General features: G+C 41.3%; 1 protein-coding gene across 4 annotated transcripts in view; it reads left to right on the top strand.

The window, feature by feature from the left end:
- LOC124128022 (protein RRP5 homolog) overlaps positions 1-23,159 on the top strand; it is a 39,233-nt gene extending 16,074 nt beyond the window's left edge. For 3 of the 4 annotated variants that reach the window (XM_048393357.1, XM_048393356.1, XM_048393358.1), the window contains exons 6-20: positions 1,820-1,943; positions 2,598-2,701; positions 3,506-3,562; positions 5,244-5,348; positions 6,183-6,392; positions 8,236-8,312; positions 9,278-9,334; positions 10,390-11,335; positions 11,881-12,006; positions 13,993-14,061; positions 14,883-15,067; positions 16,352-16,520; positions 18,381-18,534; positions 19,679-19,844; positions 21,104-21,370. In XM_048393357.1, coding sequence (XP_048249314.1) covers positions 1,820-1,943; positions 2,598-2,701; positions 3,506-3,562; positions 5,244-5,348; positions 6,183-6,392; positions 8,236-8,312; positions 9,278-9,334; positions 10,390-11,335; positions 11,881-12,006; positions 13,993-14,061; positions 14,883-15,067; positions 16,352-16,520; positions 18,381-18,534; positions 19,679-19,844; positions 21,104-21,275 — 2,721 coding nt within the window. In that variant the 3' untranslated portion in view covers positions 21,276-21,370. Of the gene's footprint in view, positions 1-1,819; positions 1,944-2,597; positions 2,702-3,505; positions 3,563-5,243; positions 5,349-6,182; positions 6,393-8,235; positions 8,313-9,277; positions 9,335-10,389; positions 11,336-11,880; positions 12,007-13,992; positions 14,062-14,882; positions 15,068-16,351; positions 16,521-18,380; positions 18,535-19,678; positions 19,845-21,103; positions 21,371-23,014 lie in introns of those variants that run through there. The other variant, XM_048393359.1, reaches the window with a different exon arrangement.
- Positions 23,160-24,087: the final 928 nt, after the last annotated feature.

Raw genomic sequence — 24,087 nt, 5'->3', positions numbered from 1 at the left:
AATATCAAGATATACCCATACCCTCAGATAGAGGTGAAACAGTCTTCACATGATGAGCAGACCCGTGAAGATTCCGGGGTACAATAGGTGTTCAGCAACCCATTCTTTCCGTAAAAGGCGACTATGCTTGTCGTAAGAATCAACTAATGGGATCAGGTTGTCAGGCTCGCTGACTTTGTTGATGCATGTCATCATATCCCAATTGTGTGGATCGATGCTTATGATGTCAATTACTGGAATCTCTGGTCAAGACTCGATTATTTACATACCGCTGTCGTATAGCTGGAATATTGCTGAGTGCGGTGTTAAACAAAAAACAAGCAAACAAGATGATGAGTGAATTGTTCATGACAATTGTTTCTTTGTTTCCACTGTTTGCTGATCGGCCTATTGTAGTAAAGCTGGGTATCAAGACATTGACTTAAGTACCCGAAGACATTCAAGAGACATCATTCTCACAATAGGCTTTTCATTTTTTCAGAATTTTTTTTTGTAAGATACGTAGTAGCCTTCTTCAGGGGGAATAGAAATGGCCACTAAAGTACTCATGGAAATGAAAAGAAACTGTTTTGCTGGATTTAATAATCGACACAAAGCATTACGTAGATGTAAATACGAAATAACAAAACAACTGGAAAAGTACTAGTCTGGATTTGCTAGTTTTATCTCAGTGCTCAATACAAAATGTACTTTACAGGAGGTAATTTGTAGGCACTTTCAACATTCAAAAATAAAACTAAGTCCAAATTGACATGGCAGAAACAGGCTATAGGCATTATGCAAATTAGCCTGGGAAAAAGTTATCAAAACAACAATAAAAATAACAGCTATGTTTATGTACATAATAATAATAACATGTAAGTTGTTGTTTGAGAAGGGAATATGTTACTTTTACGTTCTGATATTTTGACGATGATTCACTATCCCACAATGCCACTCACAAATCACTAACCACTGACAAATCACATGGACGTGGGTTTCAAGCACCTGTTTTCACCTGTCGTCAAGGTGTCATAGGTCATGGACATTCACCTTGATCTACTCACACCTGGTTATGCTCAGTTTTACAATAGTCTGTTTTGTTCATATTTTTACACACTTTTACGTGTAAAAAGACATAAAAACCTTTGATACGCTGTATTTGTGCCAAGGCCGAAAGTCCGAAATAAGCTGTAGACTTGTTTAATATGAACAATGGTGTCTACCCCTGTACTTCCAACTCGGAGTAATGTTTTATCCGTCTTGCATGAAGTCATTTTAACCCCCAGCAAATGCCAGACCCTTTCCAAAGTACTGTCTTCGAATGTAATTAAAAAATAGTAATTATGAAGTACACAAATGATAACCAGCATTTGTTGAAATGTGATGGTAGGTAATCTTTCATTTCTTCCTTGTTCTGGGGGCATGGGTGGCCTAGTTGTCTAAGTGGCAGCGATTCGCTGTGCAGAGTTGCGTTTCTTGGGCACGGCAGAAACCTATGACTATGGGTTGAATCCCGGTTCACCCCGATTATATTTCTAGGTTTGTCAGCACCTAACCCTGCTCGTGGATTTCACCGAAGTGGTAAATGTCTGAGACCTGCATCACTTCGGGCTTTCCTCCCACATTAAACTGGCACGCTGTGATTTAACTGGAATACTGTTTATATTTGCATTAAACACTACAGTGTGAAATGTCAAACAAACAATCCTTTGGGGGTCAAATAAAATTGACTAATTGTAAAAGAAGTTTGCAAGCGTTCAACATTTTTTACTCGTAACTATATTACAGTGTTTTGTTAATGTGTTCATCTCATGTGATTCTGATTGTTTTATTGCAGATACTGTTTGGCAGTGTGAGGTCCCGGGAAGATCATGGCTATGTTTTGGATGTTGGTGTGGAAGGAGTGACAGCATTTCTGGCTGACAGTCGGGCAGACAAATACATCACCAGTGTGAATGAAGGTAGAAAGCCTCTGCACATGAATCATGCCTCCATTTCGTCTGGATCCTGTGTCTTGTTAATGTCTCTGTTTCCCAAGGTTTCCCAAGGTTTCCCAAGGTTCTATATGTTGCCCAGTGATACACTGTGATACACTTCCGTAAGAGGCCACTAACGGGATTGGGAGGTCAGGCTTGCTGACTTGGTTGATGCATGTCATCGTATCCCAATTGCGTGATGTCAATCACTGGATTGTCTGGTCCAGACTTGATTACTTACAGACCGCCGTCATTTAGCTGGAATATTGCTGAGTGCGGCGTTGAACAACAAACCTACCAACCAACTGTGCTTCAATTCACTGTGCACATTTGAACCTTATGAAAATACAGGCAAGAATTGGTCTTCAGCAACCCATGCTTGTCATAAGAGGTGACTAACGGGATCAGATCAATCTTTGGTCTGGCCCTGACTTGATAATTTACTGATGGTTGTCATATAGCTGGAATGTTTTTGAGAGAGGAGTTAAACAAAAAAACAAACAAACAAAACTGTGTACATTTGCACACCTTGACCATTCCATACACATCTTTTCTCCCACATATGCCGTTATATGAATGATGCACTGTTCAAAGTGGCATTAAACCAAACTCACTCACTCACTCTTGTGTTTATTGCAGGTGAATCCCCGAAACTAGGTCAGGTTGTCATGTGCACCATCTTGTCCAGCAAGAACAAAAACATCAAAGTGTCAATCAACCCGAAACAGGTTGACAACGCTCAGGTAAGAAGAATCTTAAAGTTTATAAGCAAACATGATTCATGAAGCAAAAAGTTAAGTATAGAGAACACATTTTCAGGTAAGGGAAAAAAAATAATAGTCTGGGTTCTCAGGCACCGCCATTTTAAAAAAAATAAAAGTCTAAAAGTCTAATGGTAATCAAATACTGTATTCCATATTTTACTCATCAAGGAATACATTTATATAGGGAGGTTATTTGCCCCAGTTGATTGTACACAACTGTTTATTTGGTTACATACCAATTTTTGAACATCCAAAAAAAAGAAAGAAAAAGAGACTGCACTATATTTTCAAAAATGATTGCCTGAAAACCTATTCTTTCATTTTTTTAAGCCTAATATAACGCACAGATATCTTCTCATTAGATGGATTAGATAAATAAGGAAAGCAGTATTTGGCAGAGTGAAAGAGACCATGGTATGTTTCCAAGTACCGGTAGCTGTGTGACCATTATTCTTTGACTAGTAATATTTTTGGCTTGGCCAGTATTCTTTTCTGTCCTGTCTGGCCATTTGCAGATTTGACACTGGACAATGCTGCCTTGACTGGCGCTCTACATTTTGTGTTAAGTTACTTGTTTAGAATTCAGACATCGTCTAGTTTTTGTAAGGGTGATTATTTCTTGTTTGTTTGATTAAGGTTGTAAATTTTGAGTCTCTGGAATTGTAAAGAGGTGCAAATGACCTGAAACCAACCTAATAGGATTGCTAATAGGCAGGAGTTAAAATGCGTGTATATGCACAAGGGAAGTAACTCTTCCTGGCTTATTACGCTCTTGTCTTGCAGGTGACAAAGAGTGTGATGGTTGTCCCTGGGATGAAGGTGTCTGGCACCATTCAGCAGGTTTGTTGTTAATTGATGATTGAGTCAGTGAAGAGGTGGGGATGTCACAAATAACTTTCTCACTGTAATAAGGCTGTGATGCAACTTCGTGCAAAATATACTACTCACCTTTGATAGGGATAGGGCATATCCAGGTGAGGTCTGAATGTTACTGATTGCTCGGATATGTTGCCATTCGAATAGTATTTCGTTTTTTAACCATTTTATTACAAGCTACACATATGGTTCATATCTGTTGTGAAGATGTACGATTTTCGGTCACAAACGTTGATAATTCCTAATTTTGTTTATCCGACATTTTCCATACAGCGTGATTTTTAAGAAGCAGATGCTAGCAGCCTTTATCAAGCTGTTGTGTTTGACTGACATGATTGGTTGTTCTATGGCTGTAATATTGCTGAACGCAGTGTGAAATTACACTCACTTAGTGATGACTTTGGGCCTGAAAAGGAAGCATTCTATTACTCTAGACTGGTATAACATAACTTCAGTATTATGACCAGCCTCATTCAAATGCTATAATAATGCTATAAATTATAGAGGGCCTCTAGGTTTGTATGCAATACCTGAAGACCTATAAAAACATACTTTCTAACACACACACTGTTAAGTCAATGCTAATAGTGAGACTTGTCTTTAGTAGTGAGCATCATTATGAGTTGTCAACCAGTCTCAACACGGGTTCATGTACCCTCTATGCTTGTCGTAAAAGGCGACTAACGGGATTGGATGGTCAGGCTCGCTTACTTGGTTGATGCATGTTATTGTATCCTAATTGCATGGATTGATGCGCATGATGTCAATCATTGGATTATCTGGAAATAAAAAAATATGTCAGCCCAACAAGCTTGATGAGCATTAACTAACACAGAGGGTTCATTAGCCCATGAGGGGCGGTCGGGTAGCCTAGTGGTTAAAGCGTTCGCTCGTCACGCCGAAGACCCGGGTTCGATTCCCGACATGGGTACAATGTGTGAAGCCCATTTCTGGTGTCCCCCGCCTTGATATTGCTGGAATATTGCTAAAAGCGGCGTAAAATCAAACTCACTCACTCACTCATTAGCCCATGTCATCCGAGGGAGCTGTTGACAACAAATTTATCTTACTGCACACGCAACTATGTTGCAGGTATGTTTCATGAATACCACATTAGGCATTTATCCACTTTGTATTTTTTTCACATTCAATGAAGCAATCGACAACAGAAAACAAACTTAGAGTTATTTCCCTTCGCTCTATTTCATTCAGAAAATATCCGGAGAATGGAGTCAAACATCTTGTTGCAAATGTAATGCCAACCGTTTGGCAATTCAAGTGTGGACCATTAGAAATGTACCTTACATGTTAGCAGGGTACATTGAAAATAGACCTGTGAAGATCCGGTGTAGAATAGATCTTCAGCAACCCATGCTTGCCGTAAAAGGCGACTATGCTTGTCGTAAGAGGTGACTAACGGGATTGGGTGGTCAGGCTCGCTGACTTGGCTGATGCATGTCATCGATCCCAATTGAATGGACCTCGGCCAATCAGAATCCATCATTCATGTGCAAGGGTAGATAATTATGTATGACTTTGAGTGACATTGTAAATAGTCAGCAGCTTGCTCGAACAGTCGTCAGTATTCCGGTTGTTGCAGCAGCTTGAACAGCAGACAGTAAACAGCTTTGTGTTTTATTGCCAGGTACTTAAAGAAGGTCTGGTTGTCGAGTTTGATGGACAGACCTGCCTTGTGCATCAGACACACACCCCGGCCTACACCCTGGAGAAGTACACCCAGGGGAGCAAGGTGAGTGAGGGAGTGGGGTGAGGTGAGGGGGTGGGTGGGGTGAGGTGGGGTGGGATGAGGGGTGGGGTGGGGTGAGGTAGTGAGGTGAGGTGAGGTGAGGTGAGGTGAGGGGGTGGGATGAGAGGTGAGGTGGTGGGGTGTGGTGGGATGAGGGGTGAGGGAGGAGGTGGGATGAGGGGTGAGGTGGTGGGGTGAGGTGAGGTGGTGGGGTGTGGTGGGATGAGGGGTGAGGTGAGGAGGTGGGATGAGGGGTGAGGTGGTGGGGTGAGGTGAGGTGGTGGGGATGGGTGGGATGAGGGTGAGGGTTGGGATGAGGTGAGGGTGAGGGGTTTGGTGAGGTGTGGGATGGGGTGAGTGGGTGGGTGAGGTAAAGGGGTGTGGTGGATGGGTTGGGGAAACAGGGGGATGATATTGAAACCTGGACATATGCTTTGTTACAATGTTAGCCAACATATAAGTTGTCAATCTCAGTGGGGGAGGATGTATATGGTGTGATGTACCCTGTGTGTGAGTCAGTGTTCCCTGAGCCGTCGGGCAAGTGGTACGTAGGCTCACATACAGGGTACATCACACCATGTGCCCCGAGGTATCGGTTGACAATGAATTTATCTTTCTGTCCTCATATAGGTCCCTAATATATGTCTGCAGTTTAACTCGGCAAAACTCCCCAATGGCAGAGGTTGTCTGTCATGCTTTCAGTGGCTGGTTCACCTGTCCAGACTTGGTTATTCAAATGCCAAATGATATGGCTGGAATATTTTTGACGGCAGAGTTACACAACATTCACTCACACACCATCAGTTACAGAGTTTTGAGTAATGACTGTTTTACCAGGTGAAAGGAACAGTGTTGTACAGACTGTTGAAGAATCGGACGACCCATCTGTCCCTCCTCCCCCACCTGTCCGGTGCCACATGTGGAGGTCTCAGTGACAAGTTCACCACCCTAACAGACAGGACCACGCCACACAAAGCCAGGGTCCTTGACGCCATGGACAGGATAGTTTGGTTCACCTTGGACAATGGAGTCAGAGCATTAGCAACGGTTTGTAGAAATTAAATGTCGATTACCAACAATACCCCAAAAGATGTGAAGTAGATAACTTCAACAAATTTATAAACAGAGGCATAAACTGAGACATTGTCTTATTGTAGGAGTTAGTAGACAAACAAAGTGCATTTGGAGACTTGAATCAAAATTACTCAGAAATGTGCCAAAATCAAAATTAATTCAAATATAATGGAATACAGTTCAGCCACATGTGCGTCTATCTGATCCATGTACTGCATCTATCCATCTATCCACATATCTGATCCATGTACTGTATCTATCCATCTATCCACATGTCTGATCCATGTACTGTATCTATATATCTATCTACATATCTGATCCATGTACTGTATCTATACATCTATCCACATGTCTGATCCATGTACTGTATCTAATCTATACATCTATCCACATGTCTGATCCATGTACTGTATCTAATCTATACATCTATCCACATATCTGATCCATGTACTGTATCTAATCTATACATCTATCCACATATCTGATCCATGTACTGTATCTATACATCTATCCACATGTCTGATCCATGTACTGTATCTAATCTATACATCTATCCACATGTCTGATCCATGTACTGTATCTATACATCTATCTACATATCTGATCCATGTACTGCATCTATACATCTATCCACATGTCTGATCCATGTACTGTATCTATACATCTATCTACATATCTGATCCATGTACTGTATCTATATATCTATCCACATGTCTGATCCATGTACTGTATCTATACATCTATCTACATGTCTGATCCATGTACTGTATCTATACATCTATCCACATATCTGATCCATGTACTGTATCTATACATCTATCTACATATCTGATCCATGTACTGTATCTATACATCTATCTACATGTCTGATCCATGTACTGTATCTATCCATCTATCTACATGTCTGATCCATGTACTGTATCTATATATCTATCTACATATCTGATCCATGTACTGTATCTATACATCTATCTACATGTCTGATCCATGTACTGTATCTATACATCTATCTACATGTCTGATCCATGTACTGTATCTATACATCTATCCACATGTCTGATCCATGTACTGTATCTAATCTATACATCTATCCACATGTCTGATCCATGTACTGTATCTAATCTATACATCTATCCACATATCTGATCCATGTACTGTATCTAATCTATACATCTATCCACATATCTGATCCATGTACTGTATCTATACATCTATCCACATGTCTGATCCATGTACTGTATCTAATCTATACATCTATCCACATGTCTGATCCATGTACTGTATCTATACATCTATCTACATATCTGATCCATGTACTGCATCTATACATCTATCCACATGTCTGATCCATGTACTGTATCTATACATCTATCTACATATCTGATCCATGTACTGTATCTATATATCTATCCACATGTCTGATCCATGTACTGTATCTATACATCTATCTACATGTCTGATCCATGTACTGTATCTATACATCTATCCACATATCTGATCCATGTACTGTATCTATACATCTATCTACATATCTGATCCATGTACTGTATCTATACATCTATCCACATGTCTGATCCATGTACTGTATCTAATCTATACATCTATCCACATGTCTGATCCATGTACTGCATCTATACATCTATACATCTATCCACATGTCTGATCCATGTACTGTATCTAATCTATACATCTATCCACATGTCTGATCCATGTACTGCATCTATACATCTATACATCTATCCACATGTCTGATCCATGTACTGTATCTATACATCTATCCACATATCTGATCCATGTACTGTATTGTGTTCACTAGCGACCACACCTGAGGGCTGTAGCTACCGACATGAAGACACCATTGCAGAAAACATTCCGGGTCGGAGAGAAACACAGGTAGGCAATCTCATTGTGTGGAAATACCAAGTTAGCAGGATCCTTTATGATGAATACTAGTAGTGATATTTTCCTTCTCGATACAGGTATTGATCATGATCGCACACTTAGTAAAAAGTATCGATTCTCACCTTAAATGTATTCTTTAATAAATGTTACACCAAACACTTATTACTGGTGAAAATAAGTAGTGAAAACATAAATATTTTCATCCATTGCACCATGCTTGATACTGCCAACTGTTAATCGTTAGTGTGCCAGGTATTTGGCCATCCTGTCTATGAAAAAGATGGCTTACGAACCACAGATAAGAGCACATGCTACAAGTTTCGTGCTACATATCAGATTGTGAGCAAGGTATTGTGATATGTATCGGATGGCACAGTTGGTGTAGCCCTACTAAATACCTTGGACACATTCACCAGTAAAATTTTGATTGTATTTTGAATGCCATGACAAGAATGAAAGACACGCAATCAAATAACACTGTAAATTCATGAGTGATATTACCAGTACTTGAATAGGCTTTTGTGTGCCATCACAAATACAGCCGGATCTCCTTGTAGTATAAGGACTTTCTCCCCTTGTATTAGCATGGTGGGAGCACTGTGCAGAGTTGCGTCCCTTAGGTATGCCAGAAACCTATGATCATGGGTTCGAATGCCAGTTCGCCCTGAATATGTTTCAAGGTTTGTCAGCACCATACTTATGCTCATTGGTTACACCAAAGTGGGAAACGTCTGAGACCTGCATCACCTGGGGCTTTACTCCCTTTACCTTAAGCTGACACACTGTGATATAACTGGAATACTGTTCATGCCGCGATGTTGCTGGAATATTGCTAAAAGCGGCGTAAAACCACACTCACTCTCTCACTCACTTCCGCACTCACTCAGAGCTCATAAGCATAATCATGACTTATAACCATTGACAAGCTTGTGATGAAACTGTTGTCGTTTTGCCAGCTGCACAGTTGTTGGCCACAACCTGATGGAGAATGTGGTGCATGTTCACTTGTCAGGGTAAGTTGTTTGTCACTCCCATGTTGAGTACCGGTACCAGGCTAGATTTGTTTGTTGTTAAATGCATCATTCAGCAACAGTCCAGCTCTATGACAGCGGTCTGGACCAGACAATCCATTGATTGCTAAAAGCAGCATAAAACCATACTCACTCACACACTCACTCCAGGGTTTTACACGATGCAGAGATGTGCGTCCAGTATGCACAAAAGTATTAAATGGATGCAGAAAATAATATAGACTGTGTCCTTAGGGACATACAATAATATCCATTGTACCAAATTCTTAGCAAAAAATATAAAGTTCCTGTAATTAAAGTAATTATTTAATCTTACAGTACAGTACACTGACCATTTCTTTACTTTACAGGACCCTCATATGAGGGTCCTCTGGGCCCCTAGTTTTGTAGGTCTGAGACCTGCATCACTTCGGGCTTTCCTCCCACATTAAGCTGACACGCTGTGATATGACTGTAATACTGTTAACGGCGGTGTTAAACCCAACTCACTCACTCAAGGGAAAGCCCTGCACTCATACCACAGGGTGGGACGTTGCTGGAAAATCAACCACTGTTAAGTCAGGCCCAGGGGCCAGACTTGATTATTGACAGATCCCTGTGTTGTGGATGAAATATTGCCTAACTGTGGCCTCAGACAACAAACAAACAAATGTCTATATATTTCATAATGCAAACAATGATTGCACTTTTAGTATCATTAAGTTTACAATAACGTAGAAACCATTCTGAGGAAAGAGATTTTATTTTACTTATGTACAGAGTACATTGTTTCATGAACCTCTCTGAAAAGAGAAATCACAAAAGCATGTTATATTTTATTATAAAACTGTCCACGTTTTCATGACCCTGCCCGAATATGTGTACTGTTTTTTTATGACCCTCCCATGTCATATTTGTTTGTCACCCATATGTGATTCCCTCTGACCCCCTCCCCTTCCCATCATCATGACCATGACCAACAACAACCAGTAGAATGTTTTGATGGTTATTATCAACTTAATTTCCCAGTTAATGAATTTCTTTGATATGTCTTACAGGAAGACTGAAACAAACAAACCCTCTTCTGGAGAAAAAAATGAGGAATCGCTCATCCAGAAGCGAAAGTTGGAAAATATGAAATCTGAATCATCCATTTCTAAATTGAAATCTGATGCAGAATCAGAACCAAAGTCAAAAAAGAAGAAATCAGAAAAGGGGGAAAAATTTTCTAAAGATGAACGAAATTTGAAAAATGTAAACGGCACTTATGAAACCGAAAATTTGAGTGAAAAAAAGAAAAAGAAGAAATCAAAATCAATAAGTGACATTAAATGTGAAACTGGCGATTCTGAGGACACAGACAATGTGAAAAGTGCAAAGAAAAAGAAATTAAAAGAAATAAGGAAAAGCGCAGTAGACTTTGCTGAGAGTGAAAGTGATGAGAGTGAAAGTGATGATAGTGATGATAGTGATGATGAGGTAACAGGTACAAAGAAAACAAAACTTGAAACTGACTACTTGAAGATACAGGAAACGAAGACAAAGTTAAAAAAGAAAGATAAGACCAATATGGAGCCATCGGTCAAAGAAACACCTTCGAAGAAAGTGAAAGCTGTTAAAGAGGAATTGATGAAAGAGACCCCGGGTAAGAAAGACAAGACCACTAAGAAGACATCCGTGAAAGAGACGCCATTGAAGAAAGCAAAGGCTGATAAAGAGGAATCAGTTAAAAAAACACCGGCTAAGAAAGGAACAGCTGGTCAAGAGGAATCAGTGAAAGACACACCAGCTAAGAAAACAAAAGCTGATAAATTAATCAAAGAAACACCGTCAAGGAAAGAAAAGGCTGCAAAAGAGAAATCGTCAAGAGAAACGCCAGGAAAGAAAGACAAATCGGTGAAAGAAACGCCATCAAAGAAAGGAAAGACAAAGTCAACAGAGGAAAGCGACAGTGGGGTTGAAGTTAACAAGGCTTCTGATTCTGATGATGATGAAGACATGAAGGTAGTCTACTTGATTTTCCAATTGTTTGTAGCAGCATGGCTAGACATCCTGTAATTGTCTTGTCAGAATCTCAGTGAATATCATGAAGGTAGTCCAGTTGATATTCCAATTGTTTGTAGCAGCATGGCTAGACATCCTGTAATAGTCTTGTCAAAATCTCAGTAAATCTCAGTGTTGATAGGAACTTTTTTTCTGTTAAGTGGCTGTCTGACCTGTGCAGATTCTGGGTGAGACAAAGTCACCAGCAATTGATGCTTTAATTCGAAGCAGAGAAACGAAAATCATTTGGTTTAGTTTTAACATTAATCTTTCCGAATTTTTCGAACTATCAATATGAAGTTTATATACATTACTGTGGTCTTATAATGGTTTCGATTTCAGGAGGATTAGCTATTGTCAGGTTTTCTAATATGTGTCTATTTAAGCATGAAGTGAACAGGGTCACATTTTGGTGTTGATGTATTCCCATAGTATTGACTTAATCATGACATGTTTTACTATTTACAGACGTTTTCTAACAGCATGTAACATTTTTTGTCTCGCAGGTACCAACAGTTGGTGCCAATCCTCCAAGACTCACAATGTCAGCAGGGTTCTCCTTCAGTGAAGACTTCTCTATAGCACCATCTGGTGTCAATGATGTCAGCAGCGATGATGAGGTTGAAGAAAAAGTAAGTTGATTGACAGTACGGGTATAGGTCCCAGTACCCCTTGTTTGTGACGACCCTGTGGGGATTCCATGTTGGAATAGGTCCCCAGTACCCCTTGTTTGTGACGACCCTGTGGGAATTCCAGAATGGATTAGGTCGCTAGTACCCCTTGTTTGTGACGAACCTGTGGGGATTCCATGTTGGAATAGGTCCCCAGTACGCCTTGATAGTGCTGACCCTTTGGGGATTCCATGTTGGAATAGGTCCCAGTATTCCTTGTTTGGGACGATCCTGTGGGGATTCCAGGTTGGTATGGGTCCCAGTACCCCTTGTTAGTGACGACCCTGTGGGGATTCCAGGTTGGTATGGGTCCCAGTACCCCTTGTTAGTGACAACCCTGTGGGGATTCCATGTTGGTATAGGTCCCAGTACCCCTTGTTAGTGACGACCCTGTGGGGATTCCATGTTGGTATAGGTCCCTAGTATCCCTTGTTAGTGACGACCCTGTGGGAATTCCAGGTTGGTATAGGTCCCAGTACCCCTTGTTAGTGACGACCCTGTGGGGATTCCAGGTTGGTATAGGTCCCAGTACCCCTTGTTAGTGACGACCCTGTGGGGATTCCATGTTGGTATAGGTCCCAGTACCCCTTGTTAGTGACGACCCTGTGGGAATTCCATGTTGGTATAGGTCCCAGTACCCCTTGTTAGTGACGACCCTGTGGGAATTCCATGTTGGTATAGGTCCCAGTACCCCTTGTTAGTGACGACCCTGTGGGGATTCCATGTTGGTATAGGTCCCAGTACCCCTTGTTAGTGACGACCCTGTGGGAATTCCATGTTGGTATAGGTCCCTGTACCTCTTGTTAGTGACGACCCTGTGGGAATTCCATGTTGGTATAGGTCCCAGTACCTCTTGTTAGTGACGATCCTGTGGGAATTCCATGTTGGTATAGGTCCCAGTACCCCTTGTTAGTGACGACCCTGTGGGGATTCCATGTTGGTATAGGTCCCAGTACCCCTTGTTAGTGACGACCCTGTGAGGATTCCAGGTTGGTATAGGTCCCCAGTACCCGTTGTTAGTGACGACCCTGTGGGGATTCCAGGTTGGTATAGGTCCCCAGTACCCCTTGTTAGTGACGACCCTGTGGGGATTCCATGTTGGTATAGGTCCCAGTACCCCTTGTTAGTGACGACCCTGTGGGAATTCCATGTTGGTATAGGTCCCTGTACCTCTTGTTAGTGACGACCCTGTGGGAATTCCATGTTGGTATAGGTCCCAGTACCTCTTGTTAGTGACGATCCTGTGGGAATTCCATGTTGGTATAGGTCCCAGTACCTCTTGTTAGTGACGATCCTGTGGGAATTCCATGTTGGTATAGGTCCCAGTACCCCTTGTTGGTGACGACCCTGTGGGGATTCCAGGTTGGTATAGGTCCCAGTACCCCTTGTTGGTGACGACCCTGTGGGAATTCCATGTTGGTATAGGTTCCTAGTACCCCTTGTTGGTGACGACCCTGTGGGGATTCCAGGTTGGTATAGGTCCCAGTACCCCTTGTTAGTGACGACCCTGTGAGGATTCCAGGTTGGTATAGGTCCCCAGTACCCGTTGTTAGTGACGACCCTGTGGGGATTCCAGGTTGGTATAGGTCCCCAGCAACCTATTCTAGTCGATAGAGCTACTAAATGAACTGGGTGGCCAGATTAACTGATTTGGTTGCTTGTGTGTCATCGTAGCCTGATGGAGTGGAATGTTGCTCATAATATCAGACTTGATTATTGACAGGATACTGTGATAGAGCTGGAATATTGTTGTTTAACACTATAAACAGCAAGCATCAATAGGGCTGACTAAAGTTGGTATCTGTTTGTGACAATGGGGGATCTAACTCGTCTGTGGATTGTTACTCATGCTATCAACCAGTGTTTTGTCGGTTCCAACTTTGATTTAAGTAGAATCACAATCTTGAGACATGTGTTTGTTTTGATGAAAGCACTTTGTTTTCTCAGAAGTATGTGAAGAAGACCCCTCATGAACTAAGGCAAGAGAGGATTGACGAAGAAAAGAAAATCTATGCTGTGAGATTATGTTTTATTACATTTCATGATCATATTCAGTCAGACAGACAAGTAGTGTCGTCATTGGTTAAACTTTGCTTACGTTTGTCTTCATGTTACATCTTGATAGGTTGTATGTTACAGTTCAAATGAGTAAATGTTATTACAGTACAAATTGTACCATGTTATTGCAGAACAAATCTCTCCATATTATTACAATATACATGGCTCCACATCATTACAATACAAATCGTTCCATATAATTACAATACAAATGGCTCCATTTGATTATAATACAAATGGCTTCTTTATATTACAGTACAAATGCCTCCATGTTATTGCAATATAAATGGCTCCATATCATTATAATACAAATGGCTCCTTAATATTACAGTACAAATGGATCCATGTTCTTGCAATTCAAAAGGTTCCATATAATTAAAATAGAAATGGCCCCTTAATATTACAGTACTAATGGATCCATGTTATTACATTACAAATTGCTCCATATAATTATAATACAAATGGCTCCTTAATATTACATTACAAATGCCTCCATGTTATTGCAATATAAATGGCTCCATATCATTATAATACAAATGGCCCCTTAATATTACAGTACTAATGGATCCATGTTATTACAATACAAATTGCTCCATATAATTAAAATAGAAATGGCCCCTTAATATTACAGTACTAATGCCTCCAAGTTATTACAGTACAGATGCATTTTGTGAAGCCCACTTCTGGTGTCCCCTGCCGTGATATTGCTGGAATATTTTGTTAAAAGCGGCATAAAACCGTACTCACTAACTCACAGTACAAATGGCTCCATGTTACAGTATGAGCGCCAGCAGTTGGAAGGGGATCAGATCCCAGTGTGCAGCAACGACTTCGACCGCCTGGTACTGCAGTCGCCTGACAGCTCCCTGCTGTGGACCCGGTACATGGCCTTCCATCTGGAGACAGCCGAGATTGACAAGGCAAGAACTGTGGCAGAGAGGGCGCTCAAGACAATATCTTTCAGGTAGTCTTGTCCTCCATCGCTGTGACCTCACAGGCATTCTGGGGCGGTCGGGGAGCCTAGTGGTTAAAGCTTTCGTTCGTCACGCCGAAGACCCGGGTTCGATTCCCGACATGGGTACACTGTGTGAAGCCTATTTCTGGTGTCCCCCGCCGTAATATTGCTATAAAAGCGGCGTAAAACCATACTCACTCCTACTCACAGGCATTCTGGGCAGAATAGGCCCCATGCTACCATTGCTTAATGGATCAAGTGGTCAGCTTGGGATGGGTCTTTGCTCATAGTATCAATCACTGGTTTGTCTAGTCTAGATTTGACTTTTTCGTTATGGCATGACAGATTAACTATAGTAATATGTAACAATCGGGTGGTCCTTCATTTCTTTTGAGTTGTATAGGTGGAATATTACTGTGTGTAAGAACACGAAACAAATCACTGCAGAAGAGGATTTCAGGGATTCCAAGGGCTGCTGCAAATAACCTGGTGTTAATTTAACCCCAGCACGAGTGCATGTATATGGCTTGTGTCTGCAGTTTATGGTTGCCAACCAACAGAAGGGGAAAAGCCCACAAATTTGTAAATTCAAATGATTCCTTCAGAAATGCTAACATTCAGATTGATGGGTTCACTGTATATGCTACTGTTTGAGGCTCTATTGGCATTTTGAAGTTGGATTTAAACATGACAAGTAGTATTTTGGAATAAATGTACTTACAAATGAAACCAGTTATAATTAGGTATAAGTGCAGCCAGTTGTGACAAGATTGTGACAGTTAGGAAGGAATTGATGGACATGCCAGTTGTTCTAGGAGACTAGTTACAAGGTTATGTGTTTATACGATAGATTAAATGAGTAGATAAGTAGATTAAGTTTAAAATCAAATGCCATCAATCAAACGTGATCAGGGAGTTTTCCTCCCCAGAGCATGGAACATTTAATTTTTACCTTCTTATCGACTCATTTTGTCTGTTGCTTCTGCTTCTTCTTCTGCTGTTGCTGTTGTTGAAAGTGATGAGTGTTGTGTCAGGAAGAGCTGTTGCTGTTACTGGAAGTGATGAGTGTTTGTGTCAGGAAGAGCTGTTGCTGTTACTGGAAGTGATGAGTGTTTGTGTCAGGAAGAGCTGTTGCTATTACTGGAAGTGATGAGTGTTTGTGTCAGGAGATGCTGTTGCTGTTGCTGGAAGTGATGAGTGTTTGTGTCAGGAGCTGTTGCTGGAAGTGATGAGTGTTTGTGTCAGGAGATGTTGTTGCTGTTGCTGGAAGTGATGAGTGTTTGTTTGTGTCAGGGAGGAGCAGGAGAAGCTGAATGTGTGGCTGGCCTACATGAACCTGGAGAACATGTATGGGGCAGAGGCCCAGCTCACCGCGGTGTTTGACCGAGCCCTGCAGCAGAACGACCCCGTCAAGGTGTACAGGCAGATGGTGCAAGTGTACTCCAACAGTGGCAAGATGGAGGTGAGAGATTGTGCAGCACACATCCAGTATCAGAACACTCAACATTCACTAGCTCACCACTTGTTTGCCCTAAACTCACTCACACACTCACCCGCCTCTTACTCAAACTTCTGTTAGGCTAAAAAAATAATAGTCTTGGTTCTCAGGCACCACCTGCATCATCACAAATTCCACAGCAGGTTTTGTTTTTATTTTCATTTTCAAAAATAAAAGTCCTTAAAAATTGAACACAGGACCCTGGCAGTGAAATGCTACATTATTTAAAAACAGTGTGATCCAATACAGGAAGGTATATACAAGGAATACATTTATGTAGGGAGGACCTTTCCCAGGTTGATTGTACACAACTTTTTATTTGGTCTCATTCTAGTTTGAACAAACACAAAAAGACAAAAACACTGCCCTCCCGCACTATATTTTTAAAAGCCATTGCCTGAGAACCAATTCTTTTTTTTTAACGCCATATATGTTGAAAGTTGCATGCGATGCATGGAGTTTGCATTGTGTGTAAGGAGCTGGTTTAGGATCACATGGCTAACATTGCGACTTCCATGGATTCTCGAGCTGTAATTCATTATAGTGTAAGCTTTGTATGTTCTAGGTACTAGTAACTATGGTGAGGTAGTTGATGACATAAGTGAAGATAGCCGTTGGAGGCGGCAGTTGTAATATGGCGATGTTGTAGTAAAGATGTATGGATTGATACGAAGTGTTTGTTGAAGTCAAGAAGTGATCACAATGCCAGGCGGACATATAACCCTACCATCAATCATCATCCAATGATTCCTCATGTATCACCTACTCACTCACCATGTAATGAAACATGTACCACCAACTCATCATTTAACAAACAAAACATCATTTGATCATCATCACTCGCCACCATCCACGGCTTTTTCAAAGCCAACCCATTCACCATTTAATTTTCCACCAACAACCCTCCCGAGGCCAGGGATTTAACTGACTTTAAAAGGCATATTTCCACCCTTCCCGAACTAGGCTGGAATTTCTTGGCTCGATCGTAGCACCAACAGTGGCTATTACAAATTATGTCCCTTCTATGTCCCCCTGCTGACCAATCAGATGCCACCTCTCATATCGCTTGCATTTGCTTTGAATGAAATGGCGGCGTCGAGTCAAGATGATCTCATTGATTATTAATTAATTAATTGTAATAAAATGGGTTTTACCTCATGAAGTGCATCAAATCACTTGAACACCTTGATTAAGAACATGAAAAGATTTGGAAAATATCTGTCGACGCCCAGTCCTGCAATCCTGCAAATCGAACGAAATCGGCGCGGCAGTTGCCATGTTGTTTATGAACCGGATACCGTTATCGTTACAGGATTTTGATTGGACTATGCATAGACTCGTTACTCCAGCGAAAATATAACTTCATAATTTCAGCCTGGTTTGGCAAGGGTGGAAACTGAACTTTTAAAGTCAGTTAACTCCCTTGCCTCGGGAAGATGTCCACCACCCATCCACCCACCATTCATCCATCCATCCATCCATCCCATCCATCCATCCATCCATCCATCCATCCATCCATCCATCCATCATCCATCCTTCCATCCATCCTTCCATCCATCCATCCATCCATCCATCCATCCATCCATCCATCCCATCCAACCTTCCATCCATCCATCCATCCTTCCATCTATCCAATCCAACCATCCATCCATCCATCCCATCCATCCATCCATCCCATCCATCCTTCCATCCATCCATCCATCCATCCATCCACCCTCTCACTATTTCTCCCAGTCACACTGTGAGACCACTGCACTTCAGAGTATTACCTCTTTAAGTATTAACACATGTCCTTCAAGCTTGGCCTGTCTCCACTGTTTGCAGGAAGCGGAGAAGATGTACAATACTATGACAAAGAAGTTCACTCAGGACAAAACAGTTTGGACAGGGTTTGGCTTGTTCTTCTTCAAAAATGGTCGCCCTGAAGCTGCAAGAAAACTTCTGCAAAGGTGTCTGAAAAGTTTGGACAAGAAAGATCGTAAGTCATTCAGATATGCCAAGACAATGTACCATGGGCGGATGCAGAGTGGGGGTGCGGGGGTGCGCAATAAATATATCTTAATTGTGCACCCCCCCTTTTAAAAAAAGCTGTATCCCCCCATGTGTACTATCTGTTCACCATGGTGAAGTTGATCAAATGCAGCTGCTTCAGTGTTGCCAGTGATGAGAGATGCTCCACCAAAGACCTCTTTATCAGCACTTTGCTTCAAATGTTAAATGTGAAAAAGAAACTCATGATCTTAAATAATTTCTGCAAGCCATGCTAACATGACATGTCTTATTCTGGACCATCATTTGTACTAAGAAACATTATTGGAATGGATACTATTTCGCTGAGAGTTACTTTTGTTCTATAAGATCAGGAATCAGATTGCATGAAACAGAGGACTAAAATAATCTGAAAAAATTCTTTGTATGGCTTAAAATAATAAAGAATTGGTGTTAAGGCAATGACTTTTGAAAATATTGTGCCAGCGGGCAGTGTTTTTTTGTGGGGGCTTGTTCAATCTAGTATGTAACCAAATAAACAGTTGTGTACCTCTAACCTGGGAAATGGCCTACCTACATAAAGAAACATACAAACTCCTATTGTCGCCATGACCATAACAAGATGTGCTGTAAAGCAGTGCGAATGCAAAGGGAAGTAACTGTGTTATGTTGGATGGCATTGTTGTTAAGTATTAGAATGTCTTTGATTTTTAAAAAAATGGAAATAAAAATGAAATGTGCGACGGACTTTATGATGACGCAGGTGGTGCCTGAGAACCAAGACTGTTATTCTTTTTAGCCTATAGTTGTGGCAGGTGATGCTATCCTTCTTGAAAGCTAATGCAACATGAAATATAAAATCACTCTACTCTTGTACATAAGTCTGTAAGGTGACACACACCCCGCCGTGATATTGCTGGAATATTGCTAAAAGCGGCGTAAAACCAAACTCATTCACTCACTGTAAGGTGACCCACATCCCGCCGTGATATTGCTGGAATATTGCTAAAAGCGGCGTAAAACCAAACTCACTCACTCACTGTAAGGTGACATGAATTAAATCATGGTCTAAAGTCATGCCGATATGTCATTCGCTGGATTTGAGTTTTTCTATTCATAATTTTTTCTCTCAGATGTTGAGCTGATCTCCAAGTTTGCCCAGATGGAGTACAAGCAGGGGGAGCCCCAGCGTGGCTGCACCATGTTTGAAAACGTCCTCACCAACTACCCCAAGCGTACTGACCTGTGGTCAGTGTATCTGGACATGGTCATCAAGACAGGCAACCTGGATGATGTCAGGTGAGATATCAAACTACATTCGGCTCAGCTCAGTCTAAGTGGGACCCGTGAAGATTCCGGGGTAGAATAGGTCTTCAGCAACCCATGCTTGCCGTAAAAGGTGACTATGCTTGTCGTAAAAGGCGACTAACGGGATCGGATGGTCAGCCTCACTGACTTGGTTGATGCATGTCATCGATCCCAATTGCATGGGTCGATGCTCATGATATTAATCACTGGATTGTCTGGTTCGGACTCGATTATTTACAGACTGCCGTCATATAGCTGGGATATTGCTGAGTGCGGCGTTAAACAACAAACCAACAACCAACAGGCTAATTGGATTTTGGCCATATTGGAACTAGTTCCATCCCGTTATAGGAGGGTGGTCAGACTGGCTGACTTGGTTAATGCATGTCATTGTATCCCAATTGCGTGGATCGATGCTTATGATGTGAGTTTGGGGGCACAGGTGGCCCACTTGTCAAAGGCCCCCAATTTGCGTCCCTCGGGCACGCCAGAAACCAATTATTGTCCCGCCTGATTCCAGTCCTGGTTCACTCTGATTATATTTTCTCAGCTTGTCAGCACTATACCTGTGCTTGTGGGTTTCACCAATGCCCAAGGCCTGCATCACGTCAGGCTTTCCTCCCACATAAAGCTGACACGCAGTGATACCACTGGAATACTGTTCAAAGCTGCATTAAACCTCACTCACTCACTCACTCACTCACTCACTCACTCACTCACTCACTCACTCACTCACTCACTCTCACTCACTCACTCACTCACTCACTCACTCACTCACTCACTCACTCACTCACTCACTCACTCACTCACTCACTCACTCTCTCACTCACTCTGAGAAGCCCATTTCTGGTGTCTCCCGCCGTGATATTGCTGGAATATTGCTAAAAGCGGAGTAAAACCATACTCTCACTCACTCACTCACTCACTCACTCACTCACTCACTCACTCACTCACTCATGTCAATCATTGAATTTCAATCATTGAATTGTCTGGTCCAGACAGACTGCTGTCATATAGATTGAATACTGCTTATAAACAAACAAACAAACAAGTAAATGCTGATATTTGCAATGAAAAGATTAGCATTAAATTTAATCAATGTTTGTTGTGAAACTTTCTTAAGATGCTTGAGTGTGTGGATGAAATATTTCTCAATTAGAATATGAGAAGAGAACATTTTGCACTTTTTTGTATTTGTCTTGAGTAGATGAGTCAATAAAATACATATTGTATAAACATCATATTTGCAGGCATCTGTTCGAGAGGGTTATCCACATGAAAATGTCATCAAAGAAGATGCAGTTTTTCTTTAAGAAATATATGGACTTTGAGAAGAAATATGGCGATTCCAAGTCTATGGAGAAAGTGAAACAGAAGGCTTTGGAGTATGTGGAGTCTCAGGGCTTTACTGAGGCCAGCTGATGCTGACACGTGTCAAAGTGAAATGTACCTGAATCGTCTGTATCCACATGATCTTATATGGAATAAAAATGAAATCTACACTGCAATGTACGCTATTGTGGAGGTGTTGCTGGTTTTGTTCAGCGAATCACAGTGAAATCAACACTGATGTTGACTGTGGGGGATGCTGGGTAGAATAGGTCTTCAGCAACCCATACTTGCCCTAAAAGGCTACTATGCTTGTCGTAAGAGGCGACTAACGGGATCGGGTGGTCAGGCTCGCTGACTTGGTTGATGCATGTCATCGATCCCAAATGCGTGGATTGATGCTCATGATATCAATCACTGGATTGTCTGGTCCAGACTCGATTATTTACAGACCGCAGCCATATAGCTGGAATATCGCTGAGTGCGGTGTTGAACAACAAACCAACAATGATTTGGCATGACTGATGTTATGGGTGCAATGGAGCTTCCAGCTGCCAAGGTGAGATATGAATAAGGGGCTCAGTAGCCCCAGTCGTCTAGGTGCCCACTGTGCAGGGCTGTGTCCCTTTGGACTCGCAGAAACCTATGATCATGGGTTTGAATCCTGGTTCACCTTGATTATGTTACTTGATTTGTTAGCACCTTAGCCGTGCTTGCCACACCGAAAACGTCTGAGACCTGAATCACTTCTCTCCCACATTGAGCTGACACACAGGAATGTAATTGAAATACTGTTCAAAGTTGTGTTAAACCCAACTCACTCACTGACTCATTCATGAAATCAATTACGATGGAAATAAACATGTCAACAATCATGATGATTTCTCGTCATTCTGTGCGATTGTTTTTAATAAATGAATAAAGATACTCTTATTGTCTGACAAATTTGTCAATTTGTGTGTTGCTTCTTGAGACTTGGGGGAATGGGTGTCCCAGTCATCTAAGGAGCCGCGATTCGCTGTGTAGAGTTGCCTACGTCCCTTGGGCATGCAAGAAACCTATGATTGTTGGTTTGAATACTGGTTCGCCCCGATTATGTTTCTAGGTTTGTCACCACACCCGTGCTCGTGGGTTTCATCAAAGTGGTAAACGTCAGAGACCTGCATCACTTCGGGCTTTCCTCCCACATTAAGCTGACACACTGTGATATAACTGGAATACTGTTAAAATCGGCGTTAAACCCTACTCACTCATTCTTGAGACTTAATTATTTTGAGATATTGAAGTAACTACACAAGTATCTGTGGAGACCTTTTCGAACCAAGAATCCTTTGGGTAAAATTGATATGTGAAGCAGTGCAATAATACTTATTACATAAGTACACACTAATTACAACAATGATGTGGAAAATCACAAGGCATACGTTTCATACCCCATTTACAAGGAACAACCGACAATTCAATTGCAATCTCCCATACAGAAGGGATATGTTAAAAAAATGATGCTTGGTGAGCTTACTAGAAACATAAGGTATGAGTAATTGGGAAACATTGAACAAAGGCAAAATCAACAAGTTCAAGCAAAATGTGTGTATCCATGACATGTTCCTGTGTTTTGTTCCAGGTGAAAAATTGACTTGCCTTTGCATGTGTTTGTAACGGGTTCCATGGGTGGGGCAGGATAGCTCACCTTTTTGCGAACACCTGCTATCATCATTGGGTGTATTATAATTGAATCACCGGTAGACTGGGAGAATCACTGTATTTGATAGTGATTCATGATGATTTATTGTGATTATGGAAATGGATTGTCTATTTATTTTCAATTCCAGTGACTGTGGATCAAGACCAGAACCAAACGGTCCCGGAACTGAACATGAGCGCTGCAAGCAGGAGAAGACAGTTCCAATTCCGATAAACGTTTATCAGAAACCCATATTAGCCCTGCATATACGCTACTGACGTCCTTTGAATTAAAAGACAGAGCGGGATGCATTTCATCTTGAAGTTTGTTTCTTTAATGTTGTATATGTCGGATCCATTCGTTTGTTGATTAATCTGCTCAGTATCCTTGAGAATTAAACTTATGGGATCGAAGGTTATCGGTGTAAGCAGACGTGGACGTTTTTCATTTCCTCAAAAGCTTTTGAGAACCACATTCCGTATCAAAGGTCGTCCACTACTGACGCCTGATGAATTAAATGATAGAGCTGGATGCATGTTATCGTTGGTATGAAATGAATTCTAAAAAGCATAACTTGGAACTAGAAACTGGTCTCTAAGCAATATATCTAATGTGATAGACACCATATTGGACGTTTCGTCTTGTATTCAGTGTGGGTTGTTGAATGGTGAGATGGTTCATTTTCTTTGTCGTCATTTTGTCTGGGCCGCAAAACGGTTCATTTAGCTTATCGAAGTTATGCGAGCAGACACAATCATCAGTTATATTTTTTGAAAAGTTGCATGACGTATATCATTGTTACCGATAGAGGCAACGATTTCAGGAATAATTGATTTCTAAAGATTTTGAATGAAACATTGCGTATTGAACGGCATGTCGTTCTTATATGCTCAAGTTTTGCTTGGTCCGTCAAGAGGGAGATTACGCATTTAAATTGACCCCGGGATATTTGATATCAGCAGATTTAAACTTAAAGCATGAAGGACGTGAAATACACTTGACCGGGAATATTTGTAATTAAATGCCCTTTCAATAGACTTACATTTAGCTCCGGAAATATAGTTATCTTATTTCAAGATTTATATCTACAAAATAAGCAGTAAAATCCAAATGAAGCACTGAATAATGCTAAATGTCTGGCAATCTAGATTCTCCCAATTATTCTAGACGTGATTTTGATTCAATTTTATTTTATTCTCTATGGTCTGGGAGACAGACTAC

Source organism: Haliotis rufescens, unplaced genomic scaffold (genome assembly GCF_023055435.1).
Source record: "Haliotis rufescens isolate VD_foot unplaced genomic scaffold, xgHalRufe1.0.p SCAF_12, whole genome shotgun sequence".
Taxonomy (NCBI): domain Eukaryota; kingdom Metazoa; phylum Mollusca; class Gastropoda; order Lepetellida; family Haliotidae; genus Haliotis; species Haliotis rufescens.
The sequence above is the reverse complement of the archived record's forward strand: the minus strand, read 5'-3'. Positions and strand labels throughout refer to the sequence as shown.